We start from the raw sequence: 22,396 nt of genomic DNA, 5'->3' as shown, positions 1-22,396 counted from the left end.
TTTCCCTTTATGTTGCAAATTACAGGTGAGACACGTAACTGGTACTCCCCAATTCATGTCAAGTAAACAAACTGCCTTTGCCCAGACAGCAGCGAAATACCCGTAAGCAGGCCGCTTTTTTTGCATAATGCACTCTCCATGCAGGTATACACTCAACACTGTTGTAGGAGGTAGTGTTGTTTCTTCGGATGTTTTTAACACACACACTAATACAAGTTACAAAGACATTCCATTGTCACAGGGACCGAATTCTTTCAATTAACATTAAGCGCTTGTTTTCACGCCTCGGGTCAATCGGCTCAAGAATAAGTCCAACATAATGTATTGCATCTGGCCAATTATCTCTACACAATGCGTAGTTAATACATACCGTGCCGAAAACTTCTAGGCCAGTCAATTTAGCGACAAATTGTGAATTAATCCAGACAGAAAATCTTTTCACGGTAACATGCAACTAATACCCTTCTAAACATAAAGACAGGAGAAAGTTGTTCTCGCGTAGAGCAGATTCTCACTTTATTTCTCATCTTATGCAACTGCAACTTCAAAATTTTACGATCAAAAATGTAATATTGAAAATCCGAGAAAGCTAGGGATTTGTCGCATATGTTTTGAGTGGCTGCTATAATAATGTTTATAATGTCATTATATATACCAGATTTAAAATGCTGCATTAGATTTACTTGTATGAAGAGGCAGTATATGATATTAGATTTTTATTTATATATCCTGTGATAATAATAAAATTACATTATTAATCTAAATCACTTCACTGCCGCGATACTGTGTTGATATAATTTCTAATAGATTTGGTATATTCTACACATTACTGTAACAATCTATTCTCATTAAATCGCTATTCCTGTTACATTGCAGATTCTGCATCATTCAAGTGGTTTATCTGTTGCCAGGTACGATCGACTTAGCATGTGAACGCGAAGTTAAGTTCAAATTACAGCTAGTAGCATTCTTACACATTTAACTCATTATATTTTTTGTTAATACCTGGATACACACACATTGGTATAACAGCCATATTTCAAATGTGACGGCAAAATACAAAAATAGTATAATCTCCAAGCGCTTTAAAATCACAGGGTCTTTTAGTTCGACCTTTTCAAAACATGAATTAATTAGCTCCTGGATATGGTCTTTTTCAACACATTTTTTTTATTTCGGATTAATGATCTGGATTGTTTATACATATAAACATGTTTTTTTTGTTTGTTTTTTTACCGCTTCCCACATAACTAAGTGTGTATACAGTGTTAGTCATTTAACTGACTAACATTGATTAACCAACAAATACGTATCAAACCTAAGGTTACTTGATTTCCCATCCTACCGATAACCCAATAACTACCACCCAATTTGACTGAAGGCCTCGAATGTGCTTATATGTGGTCACACAGTACTACCAGGTACTAGTCAGGTGCTAGTCAGGTACTAGTCAGGTGCTAGTCAGGTGCTAGTCAGGTGCTAGTCGTGAAATGTGTTCAGTCATCTCAGAATCCAGATATATTACAAACCAAGCTTAGTTCACGCTTCGAATAATTACGCTATGCGATCAACTTTTGATCAACCAGCAAAATAAATTTAAAAATAGAGTTGCGAAATGATGCCCCTTTCAATTCCAAATGAAGTTTTATTTAAAATGTATCTACCCACACAATGTATCCATCTTCGTCCAACACATGTCCATCTCCCTGTGAACACGTTTAATTTTCGCCCGTCATTTGTGTTATATGTATATGAACGTTAGTAAAATAAGCGTTTGGCAGCCCGACTGTTTGAATTATACCCACCTAAACAATGTATCCCATCATTGTCCAGCACATATTAATCTTTACATGAACACGTGTAGTTATTGCCACGGATGTTACATAACTGCTCCCAAAGACAAGTGTCGAATTGTTTGGGTTGTTCCATTACTATTAACACTTTTGTTTCCAACTAAATGTATACATTCCTGAAGGTGTACATCAAATTGTTGTAATATATATTGTCAAACTTACCAAGTCCTAAACCAAGACCCAAAGCTAAGACAGTGACGACGCCTGCTATTGCAACCCCGGCATCAATAGCTATTTTCCTCGATTTGAATGAATCAAATGCAGACATGAATGTCGTTATTCTGCTGAGATGTCATAAAGGAAGATTCAGTGTTATCATAAAATAATCCCTATACTATATGTCGTTTATACCAATGCTACGGACAGCATTGATTCACTACTGTCAGGGCCATAGCCATATAGTCATGTTATGATCGATTCTCTTGATTCATCATCACGCCATGAACCTCAAAGTTATTGTATATTTACAAATATTGTAGTTTGGCAATGAATTAAAAAAAATCACACAGCTAACGCTCCATCAGAAACCTTTTCATAACAATATATTTATTAACACACATGGTAAAACACACAGTGCTCATAAAACAAGTATTTCAGATTAAAAAGTACTTTTGCGCATCAAACCGCTTGATGACAAGATTAAAGAAACAGTAACATATCTGTGTCCTAATGAGGTAGGATACATATACCCCTGGTACATAGCACAATCACACAACAAGCTATAACGTGTGTAGATACATTTACAAATAATGTACGTTTCTAATTAGATTATCAAGACAACACCATGTGTTGGGTTATGTTTTTGAACACTGTTGCCCGAAGCTGTTCAATAATGTGCATGTTTTATAATATCAGGTGTACATCCTAAGATGAGGCACGTTAGCCACCTGGTTTGGCGGCCATTTTGATTTTAAGAAGAACATGCTATAGGGCATTATGAAATGTTCTCGTAACATCACAGCTCTACCGATATCACAAATAAAAACATTTGCTGTCAAGAATCTTCGTTATATTGGATCACACAGCTAACGTTCCATCAAAAACCTTTTCATTAAAATATATTTCGATTATTTATTATCACACATGGTAAAACACACAGTGCTCATAAAACAAGTTTCAAATTAATTGAAATTGTATTTCAGATTATAAAGTACTATTGCTTGATGACAAGATGAGAGAAACAATAACATGTCCGACATCTTTGCAAGTATTACGTGTCCTAATAATCATTCCTCAGTCCGACGAATATGAAGTATTCTATAATCTGTTGCTATAAAGATTTCTATCAGAATTTGTTTATTACTCGGGTGGCTTTACGGTAATTTTGGATTCAATAAAAACAGTATAAATAATTCAATGATTTTCAATCAAAAACTAATCAACCGACAACAATAGAAAACTCAGAAAATGTATTTGTCGTGATGTTGAAGTTAAATTCCCATGAAATTGTTTTGCTCTAGATTAGACATGTGATTTGACAGCCATCTTGAATTTAAGGAAACCTTGAATTACCTCAAGGAGTTTGTTCATTCCTCGCCATGTGTTTATATGGAATACTGGTGCATATATGCATTATTCATTTTCCCGTTTGACTATATGAATAATTGTTTTGCATTGATTAAGTGAAATGTAACAGATAGTTTTGTTTTTCGGATACTTCATTTTTTTTAATACTGGTGACTTTTCTCTTTCATTCCAATAACTATACACGCAACAAGATAGATTCAGTTCAATATCGGCTCCGGGCAGAGCTAGGGGCCAAAGCTCCCAAAACACCTGTTTTCGACTCTCTCTTTCAAACGAATAAGCAAAAAGCAAATAAGACGCTTCTGACATATGCTACTCCCTTCAAAGTTGCACTAGTCAATGGACATGTCACCTCTGGGGTTGGTTTGTGTCTATCAGGGATGACTTCGGCAGGTTATTTTCCGAATTCTATATTGGTGGATAACATGTAGAGAGTGAATTTTAACCTCGTATCTTTAGCACTCAACAGCTCCCTCTCTCAATGCAAATTCAAGTGTATATGCCTCCATGTCAGTTAACAATGCATTAATATAAATAGAATATTAGGATTTCCAATGTGTTAATATTAAAATTAATATATAGAATCGTAAAATCTTCATCTCTTAACAATTAATTAACATTTAATTATCATTAACTTGAGAATTATATATTATACCTGGCTAAATTGTGGTGAGCCTATCGTATTAAACAAAATAATGTACAAGTGTCCCTCATATTGTGAATTGTTGGGTACTTGAAAATGTGTAAAATAATCCTGTGTTTTAATTTTATTTATATCGGGATAGTATTGATAGCAGTATTGCATCATATAGTCATCTCATCTTCGACATGCACTCAAAGGCTTTTGCCATAAACATGAAACACGAGATAGATTAAACGACCTACGGCATCCGTTGATGTATTATCGGTAGAGTTATTTGTACTTTTGCTAATAACAACGTTTATGATATTATTCACTGATAATTATTAGTCATTTATGTTAAAATAAGTGTCCTTATATGATGTTCTCTCCCTGTACGTGAAGTTCAAACTACACGTTTATTTAGTTATGTTATAAAAAAAACGAGAGAGGATATGCTAAACGTTTATTTATAGACATAAATCCCACATTGAAGATGAATATATGTAAGTATTGTTTTACATTGATGGCCTTAGTTCTATATGTTCTAAGGAATTATGGCTAAGGCATGGATTGAAAGTAGTTCACAATCAATGTAAAAATTGAATTTGTGAAAAAAAACAAGTACGTACGTTAAGATATTTTTTCACATGCAAACAGCTGTTATGCGACAGTGTCCATATTCAGTCACACCCTTATTACCGCGGCTAAACGAAATATCAATGCGTAGTCTTAGAATGTGTCATTGGGAATTTAAAAGATGATTAACCAAGTGGTGTTTTATGTAAACATGTATGCTGACTGAAAGTATTTCTCTACCAATGCAAATTACCTCATAATAAAAACGGATGATTAACAAATTAACAAAGTAAACCACCGGGCGTGCGTGTGATTTAAGTAACAATGGATACGATCTACTGACTTGCTTACGTGAGACAGCTGCTAGCAAGGCCACATTCTGATTGGCTCATGTGAAAACCCGGGTGGTGTACCTAAATCTGGGCCATTTATGTCTATAAATTGACTAGACTGAGGACAGTTGGGATATACCATTTCAACTCAGTACTATGTGTGTTTTTCTGTGATATCGTGGGACAGGTGATATAGGCTTCAATCATCATTCAGTCAGACGTGTATAAACTGCTCTCCGATCTCCGGCTATTAGTGATGCCCTCCAGAATGACAGCGTTCCTCTGCAAGCAAGATTCCTGTATTTATGTGGCGTTGTGTTGCAGAAGCCATTGACAATCATCCGTTTCTTCATCCTGAAACTGTTTGTTATCACCAATGCTCACTTCCCTGGGCAATCCCCTATTTAGTGAATTTGGTCATTTTATTTTTCTGTGCTTTGTTTCTTGTGATTATTTTATGGTGTATTAAAGCTAGGAGCTTTAACTTGATATTTTGGTGTATGTGTACTTCATTTCAATTACTATTGTCTTTTCTATCCCCTTTCTTGCAGTGAAAGTACTCCCTGTCCAGCGTGAGTTCTGTGGGTGTCTCTCTGAATTTCAATAACCAGGCCTAACACTGGGATATTGACTTGATTGTTCTCAATAAAAGGTGCAGTTACTACGTACAAACTAGTTATACAATATGTTAAATAAATAACGGGCTGACTTTTCCATACAGTTGTGTAAATCAACTAATATTCAAATATCATTTTCCAAAATTTGCTACTGCTAAAACAACAAATAAATGCAACATTTTTTTGAACACAATAATTACACCAAATTGCATGAAGGTTAACAGCTTAATAGTGTACAATTGAATGAGATAATTTATGTTGGGCGGGGATAATTTAACTGACTGGCGAGAGCGTGGTGTGGGAAAACTACAAAATGACTGACTAACGCTAAACAAGCGCGCTTTGGTCGCTTTACAAGAAAACACGTGCGAAAAATAACTGTGTTTTTGGGGCGCTCTTCCCAAGGAATAGCAAATTAAACAAAATTACAGATAATTTATTACAGCATTAACAAAATACTAAATATGTTTCTGTTCGAAAACGATACGCAGTACATTTTTGTTTTACATTTTATTCCGCAGTTACATTTTATTCAGGCGTAAGCTGGTTTCACGTATAACTAAATGACTTGACTTTAATTTGGAATATTTAACACGCATCGCGATCTACGCCTGCCTGTGGAACTGAGCACCACATGAAATGAACACAGGTAATTGGGAATGTCTAAGACATATACCTTTGTAATGTGTTTATTTGGTCTAAACAAGTAATCCAGCACTGCGTGTTTGGTTCTTATTGTACGCTGTGAATTACAGATTGCAGTCACGTAGTGAACAGTGTAGATCGGGAAAACTGCGAGTTTGGACAACGGAGATACTAGTATTGTAAAGAGAGGTTATTTTATTATCAAAAAATAATAACATTGTGAAAGTGAGTTGAACCCCTAATACAAAACACCACGTTAATAAGATTTTAATATGAACATGCAATTTGAACGGGTATTAACATTTACAACATACGTATTCAATAAATCATACCATCCAGTGAAGAATCATTCAACTAGTATTCTTTTATCGTATCACCATTGAAAAAAGACACGCACTTTACTTGACCAACCAAATCGTCCAAAAAAACAAACGACTCGTAACAGCGTGTAATACATACACAGGCCTGTGCATGTCCAACTTCTGACGTCACAATGAACAACATTCGAAAGATGCCTATGAAATCGCCCCTCCCAATCAGAATTTCTGTCGCAGGCGTATTTCCAGTAGTGTAACACATGACAAAACGCAATATCTGAACGGAAAACGTGTTGTCTGTGAAATATACAAGGACTGGTAAATATGTGTATTAGCATGTTAAACAGTAATCATTTCTTTAACACTGAGATATATAGTCTTCGATGAAATGAAAAACAATTTACTAAACAAAGTACTAAAACACGATAATCACAAGATTATATACATCTTAAATGCTGTGTTTGTAACCTATTAACACGTAGGCTGCTACCAGCAAAGTGGGTAGACGTAGGTATTTGCATGTAGTTCATTTAAGGTGATCGTATCTGAATGTTGGAATGCAAATTCGTGGTAAATTTAGATATTTTTAAAACCATATAATTTTAACAGTATTTGTTGTCGAATTCTAAAATTTTATTTTATTTTCTCTACGGTAAACTAGCACGTGATCGTTTTGGGATGTTGGAATGCAAATTCTTGGAAAGTACAATTATTTTAAAAACAAATTATATTTTTAAATAATTTTGAATTTAACATTAATTGTTTTCTAATTCTGAAATTTTATTGATTTTAAAAGCAACGATTCACCGAAAGGTCACGGCACGGCCTGCTGGCACCGTGAGCAGGGGCGGTTAAAACTGCCCAGATGTGACTTCACTCGTTAATCTCATGCAATCGAAGAAGTGACTTGAGGTACCAACCCGAGTGCCTAATCAAAAACACAAGATACTGTCATGACAGGTCATCTGTCCTTTAGTTCGGGTAGTTGCGCTCTGGTTTGTGAATGTCAACAATACTGTCCCATTCATGTCGTACATGTACAAACTACCCATACTCTCACAATATCTTTCTCTAAAATATTGAATGTATATTGCAATTTATAGTTATAGTAAATTATCAGTTTTAGGTGATTAAGTTTATATTATCCAGTCATATCTGGCGACGTGTTTTGTGATAATATTCTGACTTTACGCGCTTACCTATAACTGTATAACTTCTATTTTCCAAAAGATTATATACAGTAATTTGTTGTGATCCGTTTTTTATTATGAGTTAATTCGCATTTGTGGAGCAATACTTTCAGCCAGCATATATGTCCACAAATAGCATCACTAGGTTCATCTTTTTTTCAAATTCCCAACAACAAATTCTAAAAATACGCATTAGGTGGGCATTACATGTATTTCGTTTAGCCGCCGTAATAAAGGTGTGACTGGCTATGGACTCTGTCGCCTAACAGCTGTTTGAAGGTAGACAAATATTTCAATGTACGTACTTGTTTTATTCATAGCATTTTTACATGATCAATTTCAACACGTGATTGTGGACTAATTTCAATCCATGTCTTAGTCATAATCACTTAGAACACGCTGATGTCATTAATGTAAAAACAATACTTACATATATTCATCTTGAATGCGGGATTTATGCCTATATGTATACGAGTGCTTAGATATCAACTATCAGGGGGATTGTAACATAGCGAAATAAATGTGCAGTTCGAATGTCACCTGGAGAAATCATCACGTAAAAAACGCTAATTGCAATGTAAGTAACCAATAATTAGCAGTGAATAATACTAAACGTTGCTATTAGCAACAATAAGAAAAACCCATTTAACTCTACCGACAATACAGGAACAGACGCCGTAGGTCGTTTAATCTATCTCGTATTCCATGTTTATGTTGAAAGCTATTGAGTACATGTCGAAGATGAGATGACTATATAACACATTACTGTAAGTTATTAACACTATCCCGATATATGACAATGTAAAAAAACAGGGTTATTTTACTCATTGTCAATTACCCAACATTTCATAATATTATAAGACACTTGTCCGTCTGTTTAATAGTAAACAGCATCGTTAAGATGGAAATATTACAGAAAACGATGCTAGGCGCTAAAACTGTTATAAGATAATGAAGACATACAAACTGCATTCGATACGAAGTATTGATCAAACCATTAACATAGGAATAATTTAGAAAGTAAACTGATTTGTTATGTGTGTAATTACAACAGAGTTCGAAATAAATACCCCTCGTTTTGAGGTTTACCAATACACGACATGCTTCTACCATGCGTGTATTCAACTGTAATGAGTCCGAGTTGTTGACTGACCACATTTCATTTTACGACTACCTCACTGATACCACAGTTTCACTTCATTACACACAAGTCATTACACACAAATACTGAATGTTCAGAGCAACACATGACAAGAGATATGGTGCATGCTATTGATTGTCTAACTAAGTACACAACAAAATAGGAAATATTCTCAAAATATTAGCCAGATATATTATATAATTCACAAGATACGAGGAAACCCGCATATTTGAATGAATTATAATAACTAAATGTTTACAATCCTAATGTCTTCATTTGAGCTCTTCATTTTCAAGATATGAAGATTCTATGATCCTACAATTAGTCTATAACCTTCGGACACATTGGGATTCCCAACATTTTTGTTTACATATATGCACTGTGAAATAACATGGAGGCATATGGATTTGGATTTGTATTGCATAGTGCTAATGAAATGAGGTTAACATTGACGTTATAAATGTGTTCACTCATACATAAACACTATTCGGAAGCATTGATCAATTGATATTTTTCCAGTTATCACACAAATTTGAATTCCCCTCGCATTCTTCTGTGCATAAGTATTCTGTGGTGATTATTTTGATGGTCATAGACAGTACTGTACGTGTAATTGTATTTTGATGGTCATAGACAGTACTGTACGTGTAATTGTATTTTGATGGTCATAGACAGTACTGTACGTGTAAGTGTATTTTGATGGTCATAGACAGTACTGTACGTGTAAGTGTATTTTGATGGTCATAGACAGTACTGCACGTGTAATTGTATTTTGATGGTCATAGACAGTACTGTACGTGTAATTGTATTTTGATGGTCATAGACAGTACTGTACGTGTAAGTGTATTTTGATGGTCATAGACAGTACTGTACGTGTAAGTGTATTTTGATGGTCATAGACAGTACTGTACGTGTAAGTGTATTTTGATGGTCATAGACAGTACTGTACGTGTAAGTGTATTTTGATGGTCATAGACAGTACTGTACGTGTAATTGTATTTTGATGGTCATAGACAGTACTGTACGTGTAATTGTATTTTGATGGTCATAGACAGTACTGTACGTGTAAGTGTATTTTAATGATATTATTTGCCATACTAGTATAGGCCGTCAGCAGATTTCATCTAAACGGTAGTATTTGATTCCGTGCGAACTTTAATAATAAAGTGTAACAGAAATCGTATTTATACATATGCAACTGTCCGTCTTTAAATTTGGAAAGAAACCTCCCGATGTCGCCGTTGATAAAAATAACCCTATATGTGACATTATAATTTTAATAATAATGTGTATTAATAAGTTTGTATGATTGGCTTGATGTTCGAAAATTATAATTCATTGCCATGTGATTGGCTAGTGCTACTTTAAAGGGTGGAATATATGTCAGAATCGTTTATGGCTAGTATTTCGTAGTAGTTCGAATAAAGGCATTCGATAATCCTGCAAATGCAACCATAATCCGGTCTACAGTATGGTATTATTTATACACGAACATACATAAGCATGCAAATTAGCTAACTTTGGCTGCAATTTAAATATTAAATATGTGTATTAAATATGTGCAAAATCTGCAAGGGGGAAAGGTTTCATATTACTCGCTCAAAGTCTTGATTACATTGAACAAATGAATGAACAAAATCCTAAAACTAGTTAAAGATTTCTTTAAATTCAAGTTGACTGACGAAACACGTATCCAATCCAAATGTGAACGCACACATCAAATAAAAACATTTCATGAAATTTGGCCATCAACATCACGAGAAATACATTTTCCTGAATTTTGGCATTGACTGATATGTGTTGGTTGTTTTTGCCTGGAAAGCAATTTTTGAAACACCAAATTGTCTTAATATTTTAATTAAAAATCATTGAATTATTCATACTGTTACACATATATTATTTGATTGTCAATGTATCTCCATATGTTATAGCTTGCTGTATGTTTGTGTTATGCACCAAATGTACCCGCATCCTACTACATTAGGACACGCGATAAATTACTGGGCGAAACGCACACAGAACACGGTTTTTTTTACATACATACTACCACAACCCTGATTGTAATAACTCAATTCTGGTCGTAGTATAGTATATCAATGTCACAGGTATAATGATTGTTTAGTCAGGTGGTTAAACAATAAAATCGTAATACAGTGAACCGTGAAATTCATATATGTTCTACTGCAGCAGTTATTATACTATCTGTACATACACGATTCCAATAAAACTAAAGTAGTAATGTAGGCTGATAAAAGAAGAATATTTTGTAAATTATACACATTGTCTATTCACACATTAACTGTGTATTAATGAGTAATAACAATTATTCTATGGTGACATTCAATCTTCCTTTATGACATAGCTGCAGAATAACGATACAAGAGAATATCATTCTGGAAAAACGACATTCATGTCTGCATTTGGCTCATTCAAATCGAAGAAGATAGCTATTGGTGCCGGGGTTGCAATAGCAGGTGTCGTCACCATCGTAGCCTTGGGTCTTGGTTTAGGACTTGGTAAGATTGAACAATATTGCAACAATATATAATCGAACTATAATGTGTGTATTATACAGACCAGTTACATTTTGATGTACACTTTAAGACATTTTTTTTTACCTTTAGATGCTGGAAATGAAAGTGTCAATATTAATGGAACAACCAACGCGATTCGACACTGTCCTTGTGAGCAGGTATGTGCCATGCGTGGAAATAACTACACGTGTTCATGTAAAGATGGATATGGGCTGGACAATGATGGAATACATTGTTTGGGTAGGTATATTTCAAATAGTTCGGCTGCAAAACATTGATTTTACCAACGTTCACAGACATGTAGCACCAATGACGGGCGACAATTATACGTGTTCACGTGAAAATGGGTATGTGTTGGACGAGGATGGACGACGTACATTTTAAATAAAACTTCATTTAGAAAGGGGCATGAGTTTGCAACTCTATTTTTGAATTTATTTTGCTGGTCGATCAAAAGTTGATTGCATAGCGTAATTATCCAAAGCGAGAAATAAGCTGGGGTTGTAATATATTCTGGAATCTGAGAGGACTGAACACATTTTACGACTAGTACCTTATAGTATTGTGTGACTTTCGTACCTTGGATACAACCACATATAAGCACATTCCAGGCTTTCGGTCAAAATTGGGTGATAGTTATTGCGTAATCGGTAGAATGGGAAATCAAGTAACCTTCTGTTTGATACGTATTTTATGGTTCATCAATGTTAGTCAGTTGAATGACTAACATTGTATAAACACACTTAGTTATTATGCGAGAAATGGTAAAAACACATGTATATGCATATATAAAAATCAGGTCATTAATGCAAAATTAAAAAAAATGTGTTGAACGAGTGATGTAGATAATGACCATATCTCGGAGCTAACTAATCACACATCGGGCAATTATATTCATGGTCTTATTTTGAAAAGGTTGAAAAGAACAGTGGATTTTAAAGTGCTTAAAGATTATACTATTTTAGTGTTTTGCCGTCACATTTGAAATATGGCTGATACGTCATTGTATGTATCCAGGTATTAACGAAAAATTTAAAGAGTTGAATGTGTAAGAATTCTACTAGCTCTAATTTGAATTTAACTTCGCGTTCACGATCGTAAGTCGATCGTAACAGATAAACCACTTGAATGATGCAGAATCTGCAATGTATACGTAACGCATAACGATTTAACGATAATAGATTGTAATGACTAGAATTTATACCAAATCTATTGGATATTATGATAACACAATATTGTAGCAGTCAGGTGATTTAGAATTATTTTCCAAATTAAAATTAATGATATAATGTTATTATTTGATTATTACAGGATACATAAATGCAAATCTAATATTATGTTCAGCACATACATTCTGAATACTTCCTTTTCATACAAGTAAATCTAATGCAGCATTTTATGTCTGGTACATATAATGACGCTATAAACTCAACAAGTGATTCTTATTAACGGCTTTTGCCTATGACACAAATTTGTTCAAATTATAACAAGACTGGCTTAAGAGAAAGCGACAATAATTTACGATTGAATTGTGGGTAAGTTCTATAAACCTTTGACTGGCTGATGTGTAGGCCATAATAATAAACAAAATGAATGCGGGTAAGCCATATTAACCTTTGATTGGCCTAGGAATAGCAACCCTTTCGCTACATTTAAATAATCTGATTGTTTAAAAATCGTCTTTGAAAAAACGAACGTGTCAATATCATGTAAACAACTTGAAGCATAAACAAAAATAAATGTTAATAACGTTTTATTAAAAATATATTTATATTCACAATTATTCATCTTTTATCAAATTTGGTTTCAGAGAACACCTTTAATACAAACAAAACACACACGACAATGCAAAGAACACTCATATCTCACACACAACAGCCAAGTGTAATAACAACAGAAACTACTCAGTATCGAAACACTGCACACCAAACTGACATGCATAAAACCACATTGTCTCAGCCTTGGCTCACTACTCCGCAGACTGGTAAGCCGAGTACCATCATGTCTCAAACTCCTTTTTCAAGTATATCTATACACCAAACTGACATGACTAAGACTACAATGCCTAGACGAACTAATCCAAGAAGTACAATCCCTCAGATTTTTCAGTCTAGTACCATGACCAAAACAACTTTAACGAATATACCTCTTCATCGCACTGATATGCCCGAAACCACAATGCCCAAGTTGACTAGTCCGTGGTTTACCACTCAACCTAGTACTATCATGCCTCAAACATCTCTTCCCAGTATAACAATACAGCAAACTAGCATGGCAGAAACTACGACTCCCAAGATATCACATACGTGGCTTACCACTCCAATGACTACTCATCCAAGTACCTTCACTCCCCTAACATCTCCAACGAGTATGCATGTACAACAAACTGACATAGCTGAAACCACAATGCCGAAAACGACAAACCTTCAAACAGCCTGGTCTACCTTGCAAACAACTCAACCCAGTTTAACGGCGCTGAGCACAGAGCAGGCAAGTTCTACTTCTAGAACACCACTTACCCGCATCACCGAACAAAACAAGGAGCCGAATACATCGTCAACACCCATTCAATTGACAATGACTACTTGGCCAAACACACTTGTTCCCCAAACACAACCCGGTACTAATCCATCCGAAGCGGCTAGTACGATTCTTCGAACAACACCAAAGAGTATAACCAAAGACGGGACTAGTTTGCTGACAGGCAGTAATGAAAGATCCTCTGCATATTCTACAAGCATATTGCCACAAACAACTACATTTTGGACTTTCTTTTCTCGAATAACTACACCTGACACATCGACACCATATGGGACTAAGATAAGTAGCACTGGCTTATACGAAACTACTGAGGGCGTTACCGAGTCTGTCACTACAGACGAATTGGACCTCACAACAGTTGCCAGTAAGTGCTAGCCTCTCATTATGCGTACGCATGGAGGTCGAAAACGTTTTTCTAAAATTAAATTATTAAATAATTGTTGTTGGTCACGCGATTTTGAATTGACATTCTGAGATGTCAATAAATCTTCCACGTGTTGTCATTGTTAGAATTTTCAGATAACGAATCCAATCGTTCTGAATAAGTATTTCTTGCAAGACATTTTGGGAATACATGCATGGTGAACAAGGCAGCGGCTTTGCAATGCACGTGTGTACAAAAATGTGTGATATTCAGAAACTAACTTGTTTTAGATATGTGTCAGAAAATAAATTATATTGAGGGGTCACACGGTACCTAAAACCTCAGACTGATGATCTAACAACGTCCGAAACATCTGAAAGTGTGATACATTAAGTTTATTTTCATCGATAAGTCAATAATAAAAACTATTTAGCGAAACATATTACATAGCTGCGCCAGCGACACTTCTTACCAGTTTTTATAGTGTCGGATTTCGCTGTTTTTTTTAGAATGGTCGGGCGTTTTTATCAGGGGAAAATGTATCGCATTTTGTGATGTATTTAAACGTTACAGAATCATTGCTCACAGTAATTGCGTCCAATGTGTTACAACTTCGGTTTTTTGGCTACTATCTTTTTATATAGAATTTGTATTGAAGTATCCAGGGCTCCATGCGGCTTTACGTAATAAGTGTCGCAAAGACAAGTATCGCTAAATCAGTAACAGGTAATAAGTGTCCCACAAACACCTCCTAAAATGTCAACTCGGTTAACTCTCGCCAGCAAATATAAGCAAGAATAATTGCCCCCAAATTTAACTCCGACCCCTGTTGAAAAATGGTTTAGCCCATTTTGCAACGCCAACAATTATTATCTCGTTGACAAAGCATTGCGATTAATAAGTGTCGCTAACAACGCGTGGTTCAGTTTGCTTTAGAGAGTAGCGTAATATGATTGTTTTTGGTTAGTTGCTAATTCTTTTTGATGTTTTAATCCCAACAGATAATGATAAGTTAAGTATATGTCTTGGAAAACAGGAGATACCATTTTTCAGCAGGAGTCAAATTTAAATTGAGGGCCAATACTTCGTTCGACTGTTAATATACCTCTAGCGAGACTTACTTGAGTTGCTAATTTTTAGCGAGGATTAGTACAAAGCTGAATGTGCGAAACGTGTTACCAGTTGCTGTTGTTGAAAAACTTATGAAGTTCCATCAGCGACACTTATTAGTGTTAGTGTTATACAGCGTGGCTTTTGTTAGGTGTTTTATTCAGAATGATTGGAGTTTTCAGTTTAATTGACATCTCGAGGGAAATTTTTAATTTATCGCATTTTGTAAGGAATCAGTAAATGCGTCCATGTTGTTACGACATCTGGTTTTTAGCGTTCATGCATTTTGTGTAGAATGTTCATTGAAGTTTTGTGGGTCCCGTACGGGTTCCTATGATTCGTTTTGGGTATTGCATATTGTAGTTTTATTGTTGACAGATTTTACATTCAGTCAATTACTGTATATTGCAATTAACAACATGATTTTCTATACATTACACGTAAGGCATATTGTCACTTTTTCTTTGCAGCTTGTCCGTGCGAACACATGTGTGATCGAATCGATGATAATTGGGTGTGTTCATGTCGTAGTGGTTATGAATTGACTGAGAATCTTGTAAATTGTACAGGTAATACGCAATGTATTTTTTTTTTCATGTGAACAATGCTACAATGATATAATTGAAGAGATTCCATGCATTATATAGCTAGGTTAGCTAAACGAGATATTTTGAAAACCAGTTTTTCGCCATTGTGCGATATTCTACATAGAATTTGGCACTAGCATTTTTCGACATTTCACAGTATTCCCTATATATATATTCTTTTTGCCGCTACGCTTTACCAGTGTAAAACCACTTACACACAATCTAAGGAAGAAAATGAATAGAAAGGAATAATGTAAGAGGTTTGGGTAATATGATCATGAAAGTAGTAATTCTTTAAACTATTTAATTACATGGAGATCATGCAACCATTAGGTACTCACCTTAATATGACAATACCAATGTCGCTTTGCACAGATGTTGATGAGTGTGCCACGGGTAACGCTACCTGCGAACAAAATTGTACGAACACAGTGGGGTCCTACTATTGTTATTGCCAAGAAGGTATGATTGTCCAGGATGACAATTCGTCGTGTAACTATGACTACGACGAGGTACTGAGAAAGTCACTGTTGTTTTACGAAGCTCAGCGTTCCGGCGTACTGCCAGATAACAACCGCATTCCGTGGAGAGGGGACAGTGCCGTCAATGATTCTACACCTGACGGGAAAGACTTGAGCGGTGGTTACTATGACGGTAAGGTGAATGCACTACTTTGTTAACCAAAAATGTGGAAATAAACTAAATGAATTAATATTACAGAGTATTTGTATTTGGGGTACATTTCAGTCCCGAGTATTGTTTAATTGTTAAACTAGTTTGATTACGTACCCAGTAATGCCTGGCGATCGAGTGCAGTCGAGAAGTTTAAATTTATTGATTTATTAAAAATAGAACTGCCGAAATGTTATTAGTTCACGTGCGAGTTAAACGGGATTCAAGATGGCGGCACGCACGATTTGTGTTTCGCCGCTGATCAAAATGATTTGAAACACTATTCAAAAACGAAATATAGACATCGATTGCCTCATTAATGAACAACATTCTAACGACCTTTTATCATGAATGAATGAGTTGTTTCCGCATCTCATAATTACGCTAGTGTTGATACAACCGTCTAATGAGAATTACAGTTTATTTCTTACGCCAAGACACGTCTCAGTTTAAAGGAACACAAACACTAACATGAGTACGATAAATATAGTTCAGTATAGATACATATGAATAAATACCAATATTGCCTTATTATCATAAATTTTACAATTTTGCAGAACAAATGACTAGTCGGTTATGTCGTCCTGTTCTACCACATACAATACATCATCACAACAATTTACACGTCATGACGTTATCATATATATTGAAAACATTGAAATATACACCAAAGCTGAAGCAATTAATGTTAACCCACAGTGACTTCTGTTGTCATCAAATTTTGAGTCGTTTTACATTGCCGTAACCCTTTCTCGTAGCTGGTGACCACTTGAAGCTTGGTTTACCGATGGCATACAGTGCTACAGTCTTAGCATGGGGGTTCATTCAGTTTGAAGACGCGTATGAAGCCGCGGGCGAGGTTGACCACATGCTGGAAAATCTGCGATGGTTCGCTGACTATTTTATTAAATGTCACACACAAGAACACGAGTTTTATGCACATGTAAGTATCTCCTTTGTGTTATTGCAAAAAAATCATTATCATTAGATACGAAAGAATGAGCTGACATTACATAGAAATTACGAGTCATGCGTACATCGGTGTTGCAACTTCTTGCGCGATTTTATTCTTATTACATTTGACAGTATACAATTCTATGATTAGTAGATCAAGTTCGTTGTACTTCATTTAAATATGCATGGGCTAACTCTATATGTTTCTTGACTAAGCTGCAGATGATATAGTGTGCACGTGGTGCTCATTCTTTGAAACAACTGTAATCACTTTGAACACAGTGAGATAAATAGCGTACTGTACACAAATGCAGACTCCCATGCAACACACTTTGTTTTGTTCAGGTTGGATCAGTGAATGGAGATCATGGTTATTGGGGACGCGCTGAAGACATGACAATGGATAGGCCTGCATATAAAGTAGATGAAGACAATCCAGGGTCCGATGTTGTTGGCGGAACAGCCGCTGCAATGGCAGCTATTGCCTTTGTTTTCAAGGACAGGGGCAAGTAATTTAACATATCTTTGTTTAGGAAATAGCTTATACTATTATATCACCGTGATCAAATATATATGAACGTTCGCATAACAGTAAGTGTAGTGCAACTGTAGAAGGAGCCGTTGATCGCCCATCTATATCTCCTGCCTATACGAGATAACCATGTACTATTCGGATACAATTGAGTTTATGAATTCCGTGTTTCATGATTAACCTAGTCCATTCTCCAAGAAATTACTATTTCCAAAGTTTTATTGTCGGAAACTGTTGTTTAAAGCCTTTGTTAAGTGATATATGTACTGTGATATATAGCCACGGTATTCACATTCCCAATAACCGAACACCCCTAGCAGTTCAGTAGATTTGAATGTGATTCAGTTTTTAGCATATTATGATGTCACCGAATCGCACGCGGAATCCTTTATACGGCGATCGAAGATGAAATACATTACAAAAATCAATATTTAATGTCTATTTCATTATCCATTAATCACGCCTATTGGTTGATATATTATAGATGCAAACTATTCTGCGACATTGGTAGATCATGCAAGAGAGCTATTCACTTTTGCCGACGACTTCAGAGAGAAATATTCTGTCAGTATACCCATGGCTGCTAAAGTATATGAGTAAGTAAACGGTCTCCATTTCTCCGATTATTTGTGTAATTGCATCTATACTATGTACACATTCGCATATGTCCGTGCGTAACACTATCTATGCGTATTCTATATTAGTTAGCTTGCATTCTGTTTTGTTTTATGGTGCACACATAGTAAATTACACAACATTTGACATTATGTATGTATAATTAAAATTGGTAAAATTCAACAAATGTTGTTGGTTTAGCATCACAGTGAGGGATGTGTTATTTATTAGCTATCTGGACACACGTTTAGCGTTTGCTTGAATTATAGTTTTAATATATCGTAGTGTCTACAACAAATCGGGCATACACTACAGTAGTACACAAGTACTTACTTAACTTAGTGTAGAAGGGTACAGTGATGGTAACTATAGTAATTGTACGTGTAGGAGATAGAATATTGTAAGAGAAATATTTGAGTATTTCAGGGACTCTCACAATTTATATCACCCTATAACAAACCGACGGTATTCGCGGCAATCGAGGGTCGATGGGGTCGATAACAAAAATACTCGCTTGGATGACTACTAGCAACCAGTGAACTCTCACCCGTCGGGAATAAAAGACCAAATAATTGTATTCTTCATCGTACCGCACCGAATTACAAGACACACTCACTCACTCACTCAAATATACTAAGGGGAAAACAAGATGACCTCATAATTCGATCACGTGACTTTAAAATCAGCACGTAATAGGCTAAGAAAAGTTAAACGCGTGTTATTTACATATACGGATTGCAATGTTCCCGCGAAATGTAGGTTCCCAGGGCGGGAGACGTGTCTCGAATATAGGCGAAATTACATGAATGTCCGAGTAACTAAATATTTCCATGACAATATCATCAAGTTAAATAAGTCAATCGAAGAATATCTGTGTGTATATAATCATAACGGTCAAAAACATACACAAATTCCGTTTTCTTTTATCCTTATTTTCTGTCCTCCTACCATCCACTGTTATTAGGTTTAACAAATATGTTGTCTTAAACATCATACTATTGTATTTGTTGGTTTATCTAAACATTACAATGATACTCTCATTCGACTCATGTTGCTAGCTCCACCGGATATATGGACGAGATTATTTGGGCTGCGTGCTGGCTGTATAAAGCTACAAACGAAATATCATACCTCGACCGAGCAATACTCCTGTTTAACGGCGAATCATTCTTGAAACCGTATGCATTTGGTTGGAATGATGTAACGGTGGGATATAGGGTAGGCAGCATATTTTATATAAGCAGGGCGCAATGCCAATCAAAGCGGATTATTCATACTTTGTTCACATGTATTAGAAATACGCCGCTGTAGAACCAGTGAGAGTAGCGGTATACGCACTGGCATTACAACGGTGTATTTCGTGTGCGATCACACAGCACTAAAAATGCCGGCGTAATTCTATTACATGTATATGTCTATGTCGCACGCCATCTGTGGTTGGGTTCGTGTTCTGAATATTCACTGAGCGTATAACAAATCGATCAATGCGTACCATTTATGTATTTTTTCACATATTATTGCGTTAAAGACTACAACGTCAACAATATATAAATTATCTTCATCTAAACGATGATCAAATTTGTCTGAAGAAAAGTAGTTAAAACAAATTCTCTCGTTTAAAGCAACGAGTTGCGGGTCAACACAATTTCTGTTGGACAGTGATAGGAGATGTACATGCAATTTAGACATGGTTAACATTGTTTAGTGATCTGAGGACAAAACCACAGTAAAAATCTCACCCCGTCCGAGGGGTTGTTAAACTTAAGTTGAAAACGGCACAGAGGCAAATATACACCTTTTAGCGTGTTTCTATATATGTAATGCAGTGTGAGAGCCGATATCGATGTTCTCTTTTTTAGAATTTAAGAGCGAGCGCAGACTCTAGTCTGACAATTTACGCCGGTATAAACCGTCACATAGTAGTAATTTAAAATAAAACAGTTGTTTTTACAGCGGTGTGACAACGCCGTAAATATTGCGCGTGGACAAAGTACATCACATACAGTTTGTTATTGTTTGTGGTTCTGTCCTTCTAATGCGGAATATACTAGCAGTTGATTCCCATGGCCATTGGCGACAAATGCCCGAAAAAGAGACATATTCGTTATGTATGATTATATAATTCCCATATTCGAACCACTGTCACGGGGTCCATCTTGCATTCGACGGCTAACAACTCTTTTTTTCAATAGGCAATGTTGTTGCAGTTGACTCAAAATACCGATCGACATGATGCTAGTTTCAAACTTGGCGTAACTGCAAAATTTCTAACTGAATGGTTGCCGGGAGGTAGCATGCCGTATACACCAAAAGGTCTGGTGTTCCGCGACAACTGGGGATCGCTGAGATATGCAAGTAAGTTCGTCCACCTGGTAACTCGTTGTAGCAGTAATGCATGTGTGTATGTTTGTATTATTGAGGTGTCATTTGCAACGTTTATTTTAGCTTTATTCCCCCATGCTCTTGGGCATCGGACATTATCTACCCCCATATATAATGACTGTTCATTTCGACAAAAAACAGAAACAAATAAGCAAGAGATGTTATGGAATATATTCTCTTTCACAGCCGCGTCAGCATTTATTGCACTGACAACTGCCGAAGCTGGAGTGAAAACAACGGCTTATAGAAACTGGGCGAAGTCTCAAGTTGATTATGTATTAGGCTATACCGGAAGGAGTTTTGTAGTAGGATATGGTGTGAATCCACCAGTCCAACCACACCACAGAGGATCGTTAGTTTATTACTTTGTTTTTAAAAAGAAGCATTATTTATTCATTTCGACAAGAGTAACTATAGTAAGCTAATACTTACTTGGTTAAAATCGAAACAAAAGCTAAAATAAGTAAGTTTTTCTGTCTTTGTTTTTCCAAACAGTTCCTGCCCCGACGAGCCAGCGCCCTGCGGGGCTGGATATCTGGGTTTGGCAGCACCGAATCCGCAAGTACTGTACGGCGCAATGGTTGGTGGACCGGGTGCCAATGACAACTACAAGGACTCCAGAAAAGATTATTTCAAAAATGAAGTATCGTTGGATTTCAATGCCGGATTTCAGTCAGTCGTGGCAGGTAACAGCAGACAGTCTTTCTACATATATTGATCTATTCAGACTGACACTTTTCTGTCTATAAATAAGATGATACGCTATGGATTTGTCCGTCTTTGTTCCAGGCCTACGCCACCTACAGTTGATAGGAGAGCTGTAATTATATAAGAATGTAGGTATCTAGTAGCTGTCGCTGTTACAACATCGCTGGAAGCCATTTACCATATCATTTAATGGCGGGTTCGTATTAACCCTAGTCACATACAATCACAGTATCAGTGAATTATTGAAATAAATATAATGTTGACATTTACATTTAATGAATCTGAACAAAATTTTTAGTTAACTTTATTGAATGTATAGTGGAATCACAGTCCCTCAACACCGGTGTGGAGGGACTGTGGTGGTATGTCGAATGGAAGAAAGGATGTAGTATCTCTGTATTATATTGTGAATGGTTTACTAGAACAGCTTTGTTAGTTGTTTGCGTCATACTCCTTTCGCAGAGCTCTCACGTTCCGTGATCTTTGTAATTTTAACAGGTTGATTAGGCGCCATGTGCTCTCTAACGATCGTAGTTATTCGATTCTCGGGCACCACTTCATAGCATTGTAATACGTT

General features: G+C 35.9%; 1 protein-coding gene across 1 annotated transcript; it reads left to right on the top strand.

Annotated features, from left to right (window-relative positions):
* The first annotated feature begins 13,807 nt into the window (after positions 1–13,807).
* Positions 13,808–22,110, top strand: LOC146750410 (uncharacterized). The gene is made up of 11 exons (XM_085499760.1): positions 13,808–14,259; positions 15,840–15,938; positions 16,332–16,610; positions 17,387–17,571; positions 17,928–18,087; positions 18,599–18,710; positions 19,788–19,947; positions 20,922–21,084; positions 21,298–21,463; positions 21,607–21,797; positions 21,901–22,110. The coding sequence occupies exons 1-11, from the start codon at positions 13,932–13,934 to the stop codon at positions 21,933–21,935; spliced, it is 1,878 nt and encodes a 625-aa protein (XP_085355886.1). The 5' UTR covers positions 13,808–13,931; the 3' UTR covers positions 21,936–22,110.
* Positions 22,111–22,396: the final 286 nt, after the last annotated feature.

The sequence above is a fragment of the Saccoglossus kowalevskii genome, chromosome 1 (genome assembly GCF_978046115.1).
Source record: "Saccoglossus kowalevskii chromosome 1, keSacKowa6.1, whole genome shotgun sequence".
NCBI lineage: Eukaryota > Metazoa > Hemichordata > Enteropneusta > Harrimaniidae > Saccoglossus > Saccoglossus kowalevskii.
This window is presented reverse-complemented; position numbering and strand designations above follow the sequence as displayed.